Consider the following 16,079-nt stretch of genomic DNA (forward strand, 5'->3'; position numbering starts at 1 on the left):
GAATTAGCACATCGCCCTTGTGCATGAGGCCTTTTACACTGCAGATTTTGGAGCAGCAAGACAATGTATATCTGTTTGTAACTCTTGTTCTTCCGTCCTACCTGATTTTTAAAACTACATAATTATAAAACTATGTTGATGGACACATAATTATTATAAAGATGTAGTTTGTGACAATAACAGCATGGGCAGAATGAAGGCATATAGAGCAAACTTTTCATTACTGAAATTAAGTTGAGATTAATCTGAAACAGATAACACAGACTAGTTTTACAATCTCCTGTAATAAAAATGCTGTCTTTTAAAACAAATTATCTATTGCACTTTTTTGTTTTTGGTGTCATAGCTATGAAAGCTTTGCCTAGAGAATTATCACAAATATTTACTTACATTTTTTGTAAGAGTTTTACAGTTTTTGCTTGTATTTAGGTCTATGATCCATTTTGAGTTAATTTTTGTGTACACAATGTGAGGAACACTTTTTCTTCAAACTTATGTTTCTGTTTCAGATTGCATATCCTCTATCAGTCTATCTGCAAGTTTGCTGATTCTTTCTTCTGCCAGCTCAAATCTAGTATTGAGCCTTTCTAGTAACTTTCAAAATTGTAGTTATTGTACTTTTCAACTCCAGAATTTTCATTTAGTTCTTTAAAAAAAATTTCTATCTCTATGTTCTCTACTTGGTGAGACATTAGAATACTTTCCTTAATTCTTTACATCTGGCTTCCTTTAGTTCTTTGGGTTTACTTATTTTGAGGTGGAGTCTCGCTGTCTCCCAGGCTGGACAGCAATGGCGCGATCTTGGCTCACTGCAATCTCTCTCTCCTGAGTTCAAGCGATTCTCCTGCCTCAGCCTCCTGAGTAGCTGGGACTACAGGCGCCCACCACCACGCTTGGCCAATTTATTTTTAGTAGAGACGGGGTTTCACCATTTTGGCCAGGCTGGTCTCAAACTCCTGGCCTCAAGCGATCCACCCACCTCAGCCTCCCAAACTGCTGGCATTACAGGCATGAACCACTGCACCCAGCCTTTTGAACATATAACAGCTGCTTAGCATTTATCCTAAATTTAGTATCCCTCAAAACAACTTTATATTTCCTATATTTCTGTCATATACGACACATAATTTCCTCTTTGCATATCTCAATTTTTGTGTTGAAACTGGCCATTTTAGGTAACACAGATCTCTGCATACTGATCATCTTCCCTTAGTGACTTGGCTTGACTAATTAATGTATGGCTTGAAGACTGCTTTCACTACTTAGGGAGTTTACAAGTTTGCCCTGCATTTGGCCAGGAACTTGTAGTTTAGAAGTTCTCTCTGGTCACTCCTCTGAGATGGCAGGCTTCAGCATGCACAGTCTTCCTGATCACAAGTGATGTCTGTAGTTTTATCTAGGTCCTTTGTCTCTTTCCCTGATCCTTTCTTCTTTTTTTTTGAGACAGAGTCTTGCTCTGTCACCTAGGCTGGAGTGCAGTGGCGCGATCTCAGCTCACTGCAAGTTCTGCCTCCCTGGTTCACGTCATCCTCCTGCCTCAGCCTCTCGAGTAGCTGGGACTACAGGTGCACGCTGCCACGCCTGGCTATTTTTTTGTATTTTTAGTAGAGACGCAGTTTCACCATGTTAGCCAGGATGGTCTTGATCTCCTGACCTTGTGATCCGCTCGCCTCGGCCTCCCAAAGTGCTGGGATTACAGGCGTGAGCCACTGCGCCTGGCCTCCTTGATCCTTTCTTTAAGCTTCTGGTTATCTACTGGAATGACCTGGCAACTGTTTAACCTCCACTGTTACTGATTGCTCTACTGTTTTCTACAATACTCTGAAGTCTGTTACAAATAAAGTCAGGCCTTGTGACAGTTAATTTTCAGTGTCAACTTGAATGGATTAAGGAATACCTAGAGAACTGGTGAAACATTATTTCTGGGTGTGTCTGTGAGGGTGTTTTCAGAGACTGGCATGTGAGCCATTAGACTGAATGGGGAAGATTTGCCCTCAATGTGATTGAGGCACAAGCCAAACAGCTAGAAGCCTGGACAGAAGGAAAAGAGAAAAAGCTAATTCTCTCTCCCCTAATCTTCTCCCCCCATGCCTAACCCCATACCCCAGGAGATGAGACAGCTTTATTCTCATGCCCTTGGACATCAGAACTCCAGGCTTTCAGGCCTTTGGGTTCGAGGACTTACACCCGTGGCTCCTTGGTTCTCAGGCCTTCTACCTCAGTCTGAGAGTTACACCATCAGTTTTCCTGGTTCTGAGGCTTCTGGACTTCGACTGAGTCATGCTACCACCATCACTACGTCTCTAGCTTGCAGACAGCCTAGTGTGGGACTTCCTAGCCTCCATAATTACGTAACCTAATTCCCTCAAGACATGCCCTCTTATATTGGTTCTGCATCTCTGAAAAACCCTAATTCAGGCCTCTTGTAATGATGTGTTCAGTTTTTGAAGCTTACTCCAACCCTCCACTAAACAGAACCTCTGTACCTTTATGCTATGGAACAGCTGGAGGATAGAAAGAATGGGAAATCAGCTCTTCAGTGAATGCCCAAACCACAATCCTCCCTGTAAAGCAGCTCTGTTGGAGGAAGAGGGTAATGGGGGTAGGGGTGGGGGACAAAGTTCTAAAAATGTAACCTGCCAAGCGGGTATATTTAGTCTTCCACTCAGAAATACTATGTATCTCCCAGTTACATCTTACAGGTTTGGTTTGGTGTCTGGTTTTTTTTTTTGGTGGTGGTTGTTTTTTGGCAGGCTTGTATTATTTTGTGCCTCTTATTATACATGGGTCTTATTGGCTGGGCGTGGTGGCTCATGCCTATAATCCCAGCACTTTGGGAGGTCAAGGCAGGTGGATCACTTGAGGTCAGGAGTTCGGGACCAGCCTAGCCAACATGGTGAAACCCCATCGCTACTAAAAATATGAAAATTAGCTGGGCATCGTGGTGGGCACCTGCAATCCCACTACAGGAGCGGCACTTGAACCCGGGAGGCAGAGGCTGCAGTGAGCCAAGACTGCGCCACTGCACTCCAGCCTGAGGAACCGAGTGAGACTCCATCTCACAAAGTAAATAAATGGGTCTTCTTTTATTGTTTCCCAGTTGATTACTGTTAATTGTTCAGGAAAGTAACTAATTTTCAGTGTACTCCTTTAAACTTTCAAGATATTAAAAGCAAGTCATCTACAAGAGTATTTTGGTCTCTCTCCCAAATTTAACTTTCATTTTGCTTTCCTATTCTTTGACATTAGCAATAGCTTATGATGTAATTGATGATCGCAGGCAACATTTCACTTCTTAATTGAAAGATGTATTTCAAGAGTTGCCACACAAACATAACCCTCACTTTTGGTTTAAGCACTTTAAAGTATATGGAAAAATTCTTATTTTAACACATTAGAAATGTCTTTACTAGGAATAAGTATTTAAATTAAGCACATTCTTGGCATCTCCTAAATTCATGACTTCTAAAATTGATGTACATTATATTTTTTCCACACTATTTACTTGAAAGTTTCCACTCTTGTAACAATTATTCTCGTTTTAAAAAGATTCCTAAATTTGGAGGCATTAACAGAAGCTTTGTTAAACTAGTCAAAAAGCACCTCAAAGATGACTTCATGAAATACTTCCTCCAAGATACTAATTACTTCTCAATTCTCCAGTTATTAAGAGAGGCATACATAAATTAACAAACATCAAACTCAACCATTTCAACTCTCCATTACAGGGAAAAGTTTCCACTAATGCCATACTCTGCTAACTAGCAACAAATACCACCCTGAAAAATCCCCCCAGTAAGTTTTGCTAGATGAGATCCCCAATGGGTCAAGGTAGTATGCTGACAGCCAGGATCCTAACAAGTTGCTAAGGCAAAGAACAGAGCCAATGCCCCAAATGGCTTTGTTAAGAAAGTTAAGGAAGGAAGTAGATGTCAACGGTGAAAAGGAATCTTATTTTTAAAAAATCAAGATAAGCTGTATGGAATTAATATGTAATATTCTGTTTTTAATTCACCTCCATTTTCTCCCATCCCAAGAACTTCTATTACTTTTTCTTAACAGCTATTTCAAATCACTAAAAGAATATCTAAGTCCTTTTCCCATCTAACCTGGACATAAATTCTCACAGCATTTCTGCACTATCTCATTTTTAATCCCTTCATAAGTTGCACTACTCTTAGCACACAAATGACCTATTTTACCCACTAACCATTTTCATTACATTTACAGTCTCTTCGTTGTTATACAAATACATCTATACTGGAAACTTTATATACATACATTTTAGTTCGTACTTTGTAGCTCTTTTACACAGGTGAGGTACATCACGAAACTTATCAAGCTTGTGTTTTTTAAATAAAAATCCCATTCTGAAAGCAGACTCTAGGGAATTCAAGCAACAGTTGGTAAACTATGTCTGGTGGGCCAAATTCAGCCCACTTCCTGTTTTTGTAAATTGTTTTGTTAAAACATAGCCACACTAATTCATTTATATATTGTCTATGGTTTTTTCTGCATTATGAGAATTGAGTAGTTAGGACAGAAACTAGAAGGCCTACGAAGCTTATTTATCTGACCTTTTATTGAAAAAATTTGCTAATCCCTCAATGAAAATATTTTCCATTAAAAAAACTATTACATTTCAATTTGTGTTACTGAATACTTAACAAGATAAATTCTTTGAAAAGTGAATTATGTTTTTTAAGTACTTGCCAAATAGTGAGAAACCCACTTCAGTGGAGATGGACAAACTGGAAAAAATAAAACAAATTCCTGACCCAGAAATTCAACTGCAAAACTAAAACTAACTCTTCAATTGTAATAAGAACCTTGAACTACCGAATATACTTTGGAAAGCCCTCTTTGGAAAGCCACACACAAAAAAAAATAATAATAATAAAGGATATAGGCTTTTGTTTTGGATTTTCTGCAATGGCAATAATGAAGCTCTAAGCAGGTTTGCCTCCCTCAGAATAACCTAAGTTAACAAAATCAGAAAAAGTTCCAACTAGAATATCTGGAGCACAAAGCTTACTTTAAATGGCTGTTAAAACTTTAAGGCAAGAAGTACATATCTCGACATTATTTTCCTGATATGGCTATTCTGAAATGTAATTTTATAGTGCTGTGAATATTAGCAGGAAAGTTCCTTCTCTCTCCTCGCTATTTACAGCAGGTGATGCCTCATAACAGATCTATATGTAACAAACACAGCATTTTAATTTTATTGCTGTTAGGGTACAGAAGACTATAAGCCACTCTATGGCTTACCTTGCCAGCATAACCATAGTAAAATTATGGTATATGTTACCTTTCTTAAACAATATATCATCTATGATTTTGGGAAGAAAAAAAAAATCCCACACTTTATCTATCTTGTATAGTTAACGAGCATTGAAAAAACACATACACTTTAAAATCTGTATTTCCTAGAGAATAAAATTTCCATTAGATTTTAGCACAGTAAAAAAATTCTTGTGTAAACACAAACAAGATAAATTTAATTGAAAATGTTCATTACAGAAATTAACAATGCTTACCATTCTTTAAACACCATATACATTATTAATATATACTGTATATTTCCAATTAACTCCATTCTTAGGCTCAATTTAAGAAACACAATTCTAACATTTTATACAAAAAATACTTCACTAAGAAAGTAGACAAACTGCACAAAACAGTACAAGTATAATGTGCATAGCAAGATAGCTTGAAGCATTCTATGTATGGCTTTCTTTAAAATAAAACTATTAGGGGAATGGGCCCATTTGGGACCTACTGTTACAGCTGACATATGTAAACTGTTTCACATCTTTTTTAGGCACTTGCTAACAATAGTGTTCAATCCCTGAAGAATGAATTTACCTCAAAAACAAAATCTACATCTGAAATAAAAACCAAGAAAATAACATGGGTAAAGTCTTATATATTCCTTTTAAATTAAACAACCAGTTTTATTAGTGCATGCACTGAACTAAACTGAAAGAAAATAAACTTGTGCCAAAACTTTCTGTGCAAAATTTACATAAAAAGTACAAAAATATGTACAGACTTAATTTGTTATATACAGAAAAGAAGCCCTGAAGTTTTCATCCAATTAATGAAAATGTCATTAACACTTGTAACAATGTTAACAAAAAATCATATAGCACGTAATTTTTTAACACAAGAACTCCATTATCCAAAGATCCAACAAAATTTGATCCAAACTTACAAAGTGAAAAATCTAAATCTATGATTCTGTTGTCATCATGAAAACATCCATTTTAAAACTCTGTTGGGCATATCCCTTAGGAATCTGTCCTAAGGTTTTATGCACTGCCTCTGGGTCCACTATTGATGCTTCCTTTTTCAAATGCCAACAACCTGTATATATGTTTTGGGTTGTCACTCACACTGAGAAGCAGCTAACAGAAATGCTTTGTCCTAATTTGGACATGTTCAAATAATAAAGTGAATACAGACAAAAATATAATCTTGCTTCAAAATACTGTTTTGGTAAAAAATTTTAACTTTCAAGAAAAGCCACTCCCTTGGAAGTGCTCCTACGTTCCATTCTTTTTAAAGGGATGGGAACCAAGAAGAAAAAAATGGCCATTTGTTTATGGAGGACAAACAAATGAGATAAGCATAGTTCTGTGCAAGAGGATCATCAGAGAATATAATCAAATTCAGAACTATGTTCAAGTTCTTTAACCAAACTTTCAATGAGACAAAGAGTTTAAATTCTTCTCTTGAAGCTGCCCATCTACTGCAACGTTTGACATAGTCATTTAGAAAAAGAAAATCACCTTGGGAGAGTGTCCCCAATCTCTAACAAGTGACAGAGTTCAACTGGAAAAAAAATGTACTTGCCAAAAACTCTTCAAGCATTGTATGAGGTGTAACTGTAGTGAGTTAAATGTACTTTCAAGGAGCCTAATATCCTTCAAAATAACTGTATTTAGCAGACATAGAGTGACTTCTTTACCCAAGCTCTCTCAAAGTATGTTCACAAATGTGAGAAACTCCTTCAGTTCTATGATGAAAGAGCTCTCCATCTCCAGCTACACTTAGATGCATAAGGCTGGTGGAAGAGGAGAGAGAATGGGGGTGTCAGCCATTACCCTCTACTAAGAGTCACTAAAGAACTAAAGTGGGAAAATTGTTTTATCAAAATTTTCTTTAGCCCTAACTTCCCAAGAACACATGTTTAAAAAATTAAATCAAGGTACTTCTGTGCTGTGATTAGTTTCTTTCAAAACTTTTGAGTGCAGGGATAGCATTTTCAAATATCATACATACAACTTTTACTCTTCCACAGAAATATAATCAACTTTTAAAATGTTTGATTTCAGGTACTATAATGAAGTAGAAAATGTCTGCATTACGGTAATTCAACCCATTGTTTTCTTCTAAGGTAATTTTACTTTTCTTTTCCTTGGTAATTATGGTAAACTATTCTAACATGTTCCAATCCCGAGTAGCTTCCATTAAATGTCTCTGCCCATGACCAGCCCAAGTATCCTGATTGTCAAATACTCTACCACAAAACCAACAGTTAAATTTAGCCTTCAAAATATTTTCAGAGGTAGTCTTCACAATCTGATAATTGTTTTTGCTTGTCTTTTTGAGTGTTAATTTTAGCACAAATCTTTCTTTCACAGAACTAACAGGTTTAAATGTTTTGTGCCTCTTGGAAAAATCATCATAAGTTGTTTTAGGAGGGTTATAACAAACTGGTTTCAGTAAAGCATTTATAGTTCTTTTTGACAATGAAACCTTAAGTACATGTCCATTAAATTTAGCAATAGTTTTCATTACACTTACTACTTCTGGTGCATCTGCGTCAGGATGATTCAAAACTACAACTGGTTGGTTTCTCCTAGGACATTTCACAAGCTGTTTAGAACTAAAAGGGAAAAGCCGCAAAGTTCTGATGGAATCTTTTGAAAGCCTAGGTCTGCTAAATCCAAATGTTTCACGGACATCTTCAGGTTTCGCCTTTTCTTTACACTTTCTATGCAATGTTGCTTTTCTTCTTGGAGGTTCTTGGTAACTATCCCTACACTTTCGTTTACAGTTTCTGTTTCTAGATACAAAGGCAGTTTCAGAGTCTTTACTTTCATGAGTTTTTGTTTTTGAAAAAAATCTTTTGGAAGTCTTTTTTCTATTGAAGTTCCTCTCAATTGTGCAATTTGTTTTACACCTTAATACCCTGGACTCTGAACAGTCACTGACACATATTGGTTCCTCAGAAGATTCTGGGCATGTTGCAGTAGAAGTTATCACAATTTCATTTGCTGGCATTAAGTCATCTAGTAAGAAGGGTAAGGCATCTCTAGAAGATTCTGGCTCTTTCTGCTCTCCTCCTATAATCTGATGAGATGGTACGTTGTCTTTTTGCAATGAGGATGCAGAGTTGCTTACTGACAGATTATTAGCAGCAGTCACATTTAAAACAGGGTTAAAAATTTTCAGCAATATTCTTTGTGGTGTTCCTTCAGGTTTCTTTGGCTGTATATTTTGATAAGTACTATTTTGGACTAACTTGGGCTTAAGCAGCTCAGTTTTATTTGGCATCACACACTTTAAAAAAACAGCTTGTTTGCCATCAGGCAAGAAGGTATAAAGAGGTGGTTTTGAAAAAATCTCATTCTGCTGTTTTACTGAATCGGAGATATTCAACTTAGTGCTCTGTTGCTCAGATAGCATGTTAGGAATAAGAACAGCTTTCACAGAACTCGCTGGTTTTAAAATGTAAGGGCCTTTTAATGGCAAAGTATTTTCTGAGCTACTTTTCATGCTCAAACAACTGCCAATGCTGGAACACAGTCCAGGTGTAAGACAATTATTGTTTGGTTCTACCTTCAAAATAGGTGTTTTGCAAGGCTCCTTAGTCATAGTTCCACAAGCTTGGGCACCCTCGGTTTTGACAGCAGAAACACCTTCAAGTTTCCCATTATTAAGTGTTAAAATCATCCCAGGTTTCTTGTTTACAACAAGAGAAGCAGGGATACCTTGTGAATTAACCAATGGAAGTGTGTTTCCAGGAATAACCGGTAGCCCAGGCTTGTTAGTAATGTTCAATGGTATTAAAAATCCTTTTGATGTCTGAAGAATTATAGTTTTTTTTTGTTCTGAATTTAAAAGTGGACTCTGCATATAAAAAGAACCTAAATTTTGTGTAGTGGCTCGTAGTTTGTCTTTTACAAGCTGCTGTGTTATTATCGCATCTGACTGAGTCTTAAGCAATGTGCCAAAACCTGAAATTCTAGGCATCTTCTCTGAATCTCTCACATCTTGTGGCATTGATGACACTTGTTTTTCTTTTCCAGATTTCAAATTCAAGTCATTTGTAGGCACATTAATACCCACACTGCCAGGTGGAACCGGGAAGATGCCTTGCACTTTGAAATCTTTCGAAGATTCAACAATTTTGCCTTCTCCCTCATGTTTTTGAAATGACTGGTCACAATGAAGTGGCAGGCCTTTATTTGGAGTGTTACTAGAGTCTTGTTTTACATCAGGTTTTATTTTCAGTACATCCTGAAGCAACTGGTTTACTTCAGGTGGCAGAAATTCTGATGCCTGTTTGCTCTGGAGAGAGAAAACAGATGTGATTCTAGGCATCATAGGTGAATCGACATTAGAAAAGTCTTCCCATTTAGATTTTTCAGTCGCACACTCTAAATTTTGATTTTCATTACTGTACAGGTTTTGTCCATCAATGTTTTGTCCTTTTTCTAAAACATACTGTTCTTCAATTTCAGATTTTGCTTTTAAAGTTCCATCTTTATCACTTAAAAGGCTAATAGATGCTAACAGGCTATCTGGTTTTGAGCTCTCCTGCCTCACTAGTGATAAAAATGATTCACTAATTGGTTGTTGGACAACTGTTTTGCTGGATGAAGATTCTCTTTGAGGGTTTTCATACACTGCTGTTCCTGAAAACCTACGACGTTTATTGGAATTATTCACTTTTGAGTAATTATGAAAAGGTAATGATCCTTGGTTGGAGGATTCAACAGGTAATTCAGAGTTGCCATAATTAATGCAATAATTATGCATATCTCCACTGTTGTATGCATTTGGTTTGGCAACACAGTTGACTTTATCTGGACTTTTAATGGTGGTACCTAATACCTCGGGGTGACTCTGAGTGAGATGATTTCCCCAGAAGTCAATATTATCTCTTGTTTCAGATTTTGTGGTCAAATTCACTGATGCTGTAACCAATTCTGACGTTGCTGACAAAGAAGATACACTTTTCTCATAATCCATTGTTTGAAGCATATTATTCCTTTGAGATATCAAAGTCATTTCTTTTTCTGAACTTGCTTTCCCTGAAAGTATAGAAGATGAACATGAAAATGGAGTAGTTGCTTTCATATAAACTGTGTCATTTAACTCAGTTGTTACTCCTGTTAAGAATCCATTAGTGTCCAAAGTCTGGGGCTGCAAATTAGCAGTACTGTCCTTTGCAGCACCTGAGTGTGAGCCTGGTGAACACACATTTTGTTTGATAGGCACCAATTTTAATACAATATGCTGTTTTCCATCCATCATCTTGAAGCCCATAAACTTAGCACTATAGTTAGGGGGAACTGCTGATTTATTACTTTTCAGCATTAACAGTGTAGATCCTAGTACAGCAGTCTTCATGAAACCTGAACTAGCGTTTGGTCCCTCTTCAGCTCTATTACCTTGCCCAGTGGACAGAGGAGTTGGCTTCTCTGACTCTGATTCAGGGGCTTTATCATTATTCTCACAGTGTCGTCTCTCATCCTTTTCCTCACTTAAACGCTCTTGAACAACATGGCTCTGGTCTTCAGATTTAGTCTGTGTTTTGTTCATTTTCTTAAGCACTTGAGTGTTCTTTTCTATACTCCTGTCACTTCCACTGTTAATTTTCTTACGTTTCCAGAATGTCTTCCTTGATGCACCTATTTTATATCTTTTCAGTATTAGCTTAAGTCCTGCAGAAGTCTTTGCCATTCTTTTTTCATACTTGTCTTTTTCCAGTTTTTCTTTTGCATATAAATGTTCTTTGTGCAAAGTTATAACATGTCTTACAAGGTGTTCTCTCCTGGTGGCACCATAGCTACAATATTGACAAGTGAAGGGAAAAGTACCAGAATGAATATGAAGGTGCTTCTGAAGCTCTCCTTTGGTAAAACATACATGATGACATTTACCACACTTATAATGAATTTCATTATGTCTATGAATGTGCTGAACAAATGTGCCAACATCCTGGGTGGAGAACTTACACTTTTCACATTGAAAATTACCATTAACACAATGTGTGGATGTGAAATGCTTTGTCAAGTTCAGTAAAGTATATACACTCTCATTGTTACAAATGTCACATTTTACTAAAGTGCTTCTATGGGTTCGTCTGTGTTGTTTAAATACCTGAAAGTCATTTGCTGAAAAGTTGCACATTTCACAAGGATATGAAGGTAATTCGCCATGGTGCCACATTTGAAAGTGTTTCTGCAAATCATTTGGGCTATATCGAGTGTTGTCTCGGCATTTTAAACAGCTGAAATTGAGTATTTTTGCAGACATTTTTATACCCTCTTCTTCAGCTCTCTCAGACTTATGAAGCAATGTACACTCCTCTACACAGCTTACAGTCTTTATACTGATAGATTTTCTTGCAGTCTGCTGTTTATTCTGAAATAATTTTCTGTATTTGTCAACTTCATGTTTCAATAGGACTTCATTTGGAATATTTATTTTTGGCAAATCAATTTTCACATTTTTTAGTTCATAATGAATACTTTCTGAAATTTTCGGTTTAGGTCTCAACCTATCAACTATCTCATTTTTCACATCATAATCTTTTTTTAAAGTAGTTTGTTTTTCATCACAAAATAACTGTTTCTGTTCAGATGGCATGATTTAACCAAAAAAGTCCCAATTTCTTTTTTTCTGAAAACTCTTGAAGTTATCTGTAATTTAAACAGGAAACGATACTGTGTAGAGACATCTTCAATATACAGGATTTTTCCCACAATAACTCACCTAAAATTAAACAAAGAATTGAAATTCTCATCACAAAAATAATAGTAAATTTCATATCTGTAAGTTCATTTTGGCATAAAGTAGGAATGTTAATCAAAAACATAAATTAAATATACAAAAGACTTGTTAAGTATTTTAAGAACAGCTTACCAAGAAGTAATAGTTTGAAGTAAAAATAACACTAATCTGGAAGTCAGGAAATGCAAGCTCTAGTTCCAGCTCTGCTGTGTGACCTTGGGAAAGCTTCAACTTCTCTGGACCTCAGTTTCCTCATCTAAAGAAAACCACAGTTGGGTAAGTACGCTCAAGCGCTAAGATTTTTATATTAAGGTGATGATACAGTTTTTAAACAAGATTTTAAAAATCTTAGAATCCTAAAAAGTTCCAATTACACACATGTGGTTTATCCATATACTATTAACTTTTTCATTTGCTTAGTTATCTAATAGCTATTCCCTGTGAGAATCCCAACAGACTTCTCTCCAGATTTTCTATTTCCTTAGTTCCTCAGGGATAATCTATAGTTAAAATAAAAGCTTCATTCATCTAACAGAAACAACCAAAGACGGTATCTGCTTATCATTACTAACAGGTTAGAAACCAAACAAAAAGAACAAAAAGAAAGAAATTAAAAAGAACAGCGGCACCATTTCCCTAGTGTAGTCCTAAAGTCCATCTACTCATTACCTTTCTGGTTCCCTACCATTTTGGCTATGTGAATTTATATCCTTAGAACTCAAGCCAGATGACAGCAACGAAAAGACCTTGGCAGATTAGAACATACCCATCACTACCTACCTGCATTAATTCAAGCACTTACTGGTCATGTTACTTTAGACAAGTCTCAACCTCTGTGTTTCAGTTCTTTCATCTGTAAAATGGGGGGAAAAATTAGTACTTCCCCTATGTCTTTCACAAGGTTGTTGTGAAGACAAAATGAGAAAATATATGTAAAAATGTCCTTTAAAGTGCTATATAAATCACAGCTACCACTATTACTCTATGTGATTACCATGTATGGGACATAACAATATATTGCTGAGACAGGAATCTGAATACTGAAGGTTCAGTCATTAATATATCAAACTGTATTATTAGAAAAATTACGTTTTTAATTTTGTGCTTTATATATATATATATATATGTATATATGAAGACAAAATCAGATAAGCTAAACAAAACATAGTACAAATCACATTAAGCTCCTCATCCATAATGCCTATCCAAAGGTCTCAGCTTTAAACTTCAATTAATCTAAATACCTACGAACTTTACTGTTTTAGAAATCCTTTACTGAGGGAATGATTAAAAGTTGAATTACTTACATATTAAGAGATCTACAATAAATTAATCAGATGGGTACCAATTATTGAATTGTTTTACATGCCATGACTAATACAGTAAAATGTGAATCCAGAATGGGATGTTTGTCATAAAACTTTAGTATTACAAAGAAAAGGTAATACAAGATGAAGGCCTCACAAAGGATTTTTAGGGCCCTAAAAGAAGAAAAGCTGAAAAGGTAACTGGAACTGTCAGGAAACCAGGAGAAAAGGCTGAGAAGAATTATCTGACGGCTATTCTTAAACTAAGATGGGGCTTACAGATGATTTCAGAATGACTAGCCAAGCAGAGCACTTGTCTTTCTAGGAGAATGAACTAGACACTAATTGAAGGCTCTACAATCCAACAGTCAGGTTTTAACTCACTGCTTTGTCAAGAGAAAAGAAAAGAAAAAAAAAAGAAAAGAAGAAAGGATGGAAGGAAAAAAAAAGAAAGGAAGGAAGGAGGGAGGGAGAAGAAAGAAAGAAACAAAAGAAGGAAGGAAAGGAAGAAACAGAGAAAGAGAAAGAAAAGATTGATGACAGGGTCTCACTCTGTCGCTCAGGCTGTAGTGCAGTGACACCATCACGGCTCACTGCAGGCTTGACCTCCGAGGCTCAGGTGATCCTCCCACCTCAGCCTCCCGAGAGCAGCAGGGACTACAGGCGTGTGCCACCATACCCAACTAATGTTCTGTATTTTTTGTAGACATGAGGTTTCGCCATGTTGCCCAGGCTGGGTGTAGAAAGAATTATATGAGTTGATTAAAAAGAAAACAGTATTACTAAATCATGTGTTCAGTTCTCCTTCAGGGACTAGGGCAAGAGTGGGGAAATGGAATATATGAAGAGGCAGGAAATCAAACTGTCTAATCTCATAAGATACTCTAATATGTGACTCAGGAGTCAAAATGGTTGTGAAATAAAACATAACAGACAGCTTTGGCTTCCTTCTCTAATAATGCCTCACTTAGACCTTGAGAATAGGATTATTAAAATGTAATACATACTTTTTCTGTTTCTGAGTATCAAAAGATTTTAGATGCCTAGGAGATGGAAACTCAGTATTTACACCGCTTATGTCCTATTTCACATTTGAAACCTGTTCTGCGCTACTCAGGTTTTCATGTGTTTTCACTAGTTTCAACTTCAAATACAAGAGGTTCAAGAGCTTCATTGGGAACATTTTTGTAAGTCAAAAAAATGGCATAACAATAAGGATAAAAGAGGCCATCTTATTAAGAAATCCACTTAGCTCTTACTTAAGCTTGGTAACTGTTAAATAAAGCTGAATGTCAATCTTTTTTGTATTTAATGTATGGCATACACAATATGGCATTAGAGGAGTTTGTATTTTAGGTAGTTTGGGTTTGTTATTTACCCTCAAATTTTAAGTTTCTCTAGAGAGTCTATTCTGTCTTCAATTATGTTCAACTTGTTGCATGGGGAAGCAATCCGTGATGGTTAATTTTAGGTATCAACTTGACTGGATTAAGGAATACCTAGAAAACCAGTAAAACATTACTTCTGGGTTTGTCTGTGAGGGTATTTCCAGAGACCAGGAGGTGAGTCAGTAGATTGAGTGGGGCAGATTTGCCTCAGTGTGGGTGGGCACCATCCAATCGGCCAGGGGCCTTGACAGAACAAAAAAGGAGAGAAAAGGATTTCCCCTGCCTCTCTCTTGGAGCAAGGGATACTCTCTTCCTCCTGCCCTTGGGCATCAGAACTCCAGGCTCTCTAGCCTTAGGACTCCAGGACTTAGACCAGCAGCCCTGCTTTAGTCAGGCCTTTAACCTCAGACTGAGAATTGGACCATCAGTTTCTCTGGTTCTGAGGGGTTTGGACTTGGACTGAATCATACTACCAGCATCCCAGGGTCTCTAGTTTGCAGACAACCTGTTACAGGATTTCTCAGCCTCCATAATCATGAGTCAATTCCCCTAATAAATCCCCTCTCATGTATTTATATATCTATCAATCAATCTATATACAGTCACATGCTGCATAATTATGTTTTGGTCAACAATGAACCAAATAAACAAACGTGGTCCCATGAGATTATAATACTGTAATTTTGCTGCATCTTTTCTACATTTAGATACATAAATACTCATCACTGTGTTACATTTGCCTACACTATTCAGTACAGTAATATGCTATACAGGTAGCCTAGAAGCAACAGGCTATACCATACAGCCTAAGTGTGTAACAGGTTTACCATCTAGGTTTATGTAAGTACACTCTGATGTTCACGCAATGACAAAATAACCTCATGACTCATTTCTCAGAACATATTCCCATTGTTAAACAAGGTATGACTGTGTATGTATCTTATTGGTTCTGCATCTCTGGAGAACTCTGACTAATACACAAACATGATATCTGACAGCAATTTATACTAAGGTTGCCACGTATGGACAAAAAATGTTGGCATGTTGTGAACGTCTCAACATAAAAAAAGAAAAATTTTATTACAGTTGTAATCCTCCAACCTATGAGCTAATGCTCTTTTTACTACAGTCCAATCTCTACCCACCAACAAAGATTGCTGGTTTTATTTATTTATTATTTATTTATTTTGAGACAGGGTCTCGCTGTTGCCCAGGCTGGAGTGCAGTGGCGTGATCTCAGCTCACTGCAGCCTCAACCTCCCGGGCTCAAGTAATCCTCCCACTTCAGCCTCCCAAGTAACAGGGACTACAGGTATACACCATCACAGTCCACTGATTTTTGTATTTTTCT

The 16,079-nt window shown here is 36.7% G+C and overlaps 1 protein-coding gene across 4 annotated transcripts in view; it reads right to left on the reverse strand.

Annotated features, from left to right (window-relative positions):
* Positions 1–4,452: 4,452 nt before the first annotated feature.
* The window catches only part of ZNF518A (zinc finger protein 518A), a 33,997-nt gene continuing 22,370 nt past the window's right edge, over positions 4,453–16,079 (reverse strand). For 2 of the 4 annotated variants that reach the window (XM_030809112.1, XM_030809118.1), the window contains exons 5-6: positions 12,166–12,289; positions 4,453–12,015 (exon numbers count right to left, since the gene is read on the reverse strand). In XM_030809112.1, coding sequence (XP_030664972.1) covers positions 7,441–11,889 — 4,449 coding nt within the window. In that variant the 5' untranslated portion in view covers positions 11,890–12,015; positions 12,166–12,289 and the 3' untranslated portion in view covers positions 4,453–7,440. Of the gene's footprint in view, positions 12,016–12,165; positions 13,715–16,079 lie in introns of those variants that run through there. The other 2 variants (XM_030809129.1, XM_030809123.1) reach the window with 2 other exon arrangements.

Source organism: Nomascus leucogenys, chromosome 3 (genome assembly GCF_006542625.1).
Source record: "Nomascus leucogenys isolate Asia chromosome 3, Asia_NLE_v1, whole genome shotgun sequence".
Taxonomy (NCBI): Eukaryota; Metazoa; Chordata; class Mammalia; order Primates; family Hylobatidae; genus Nomascus; species Nomascus leucogenys.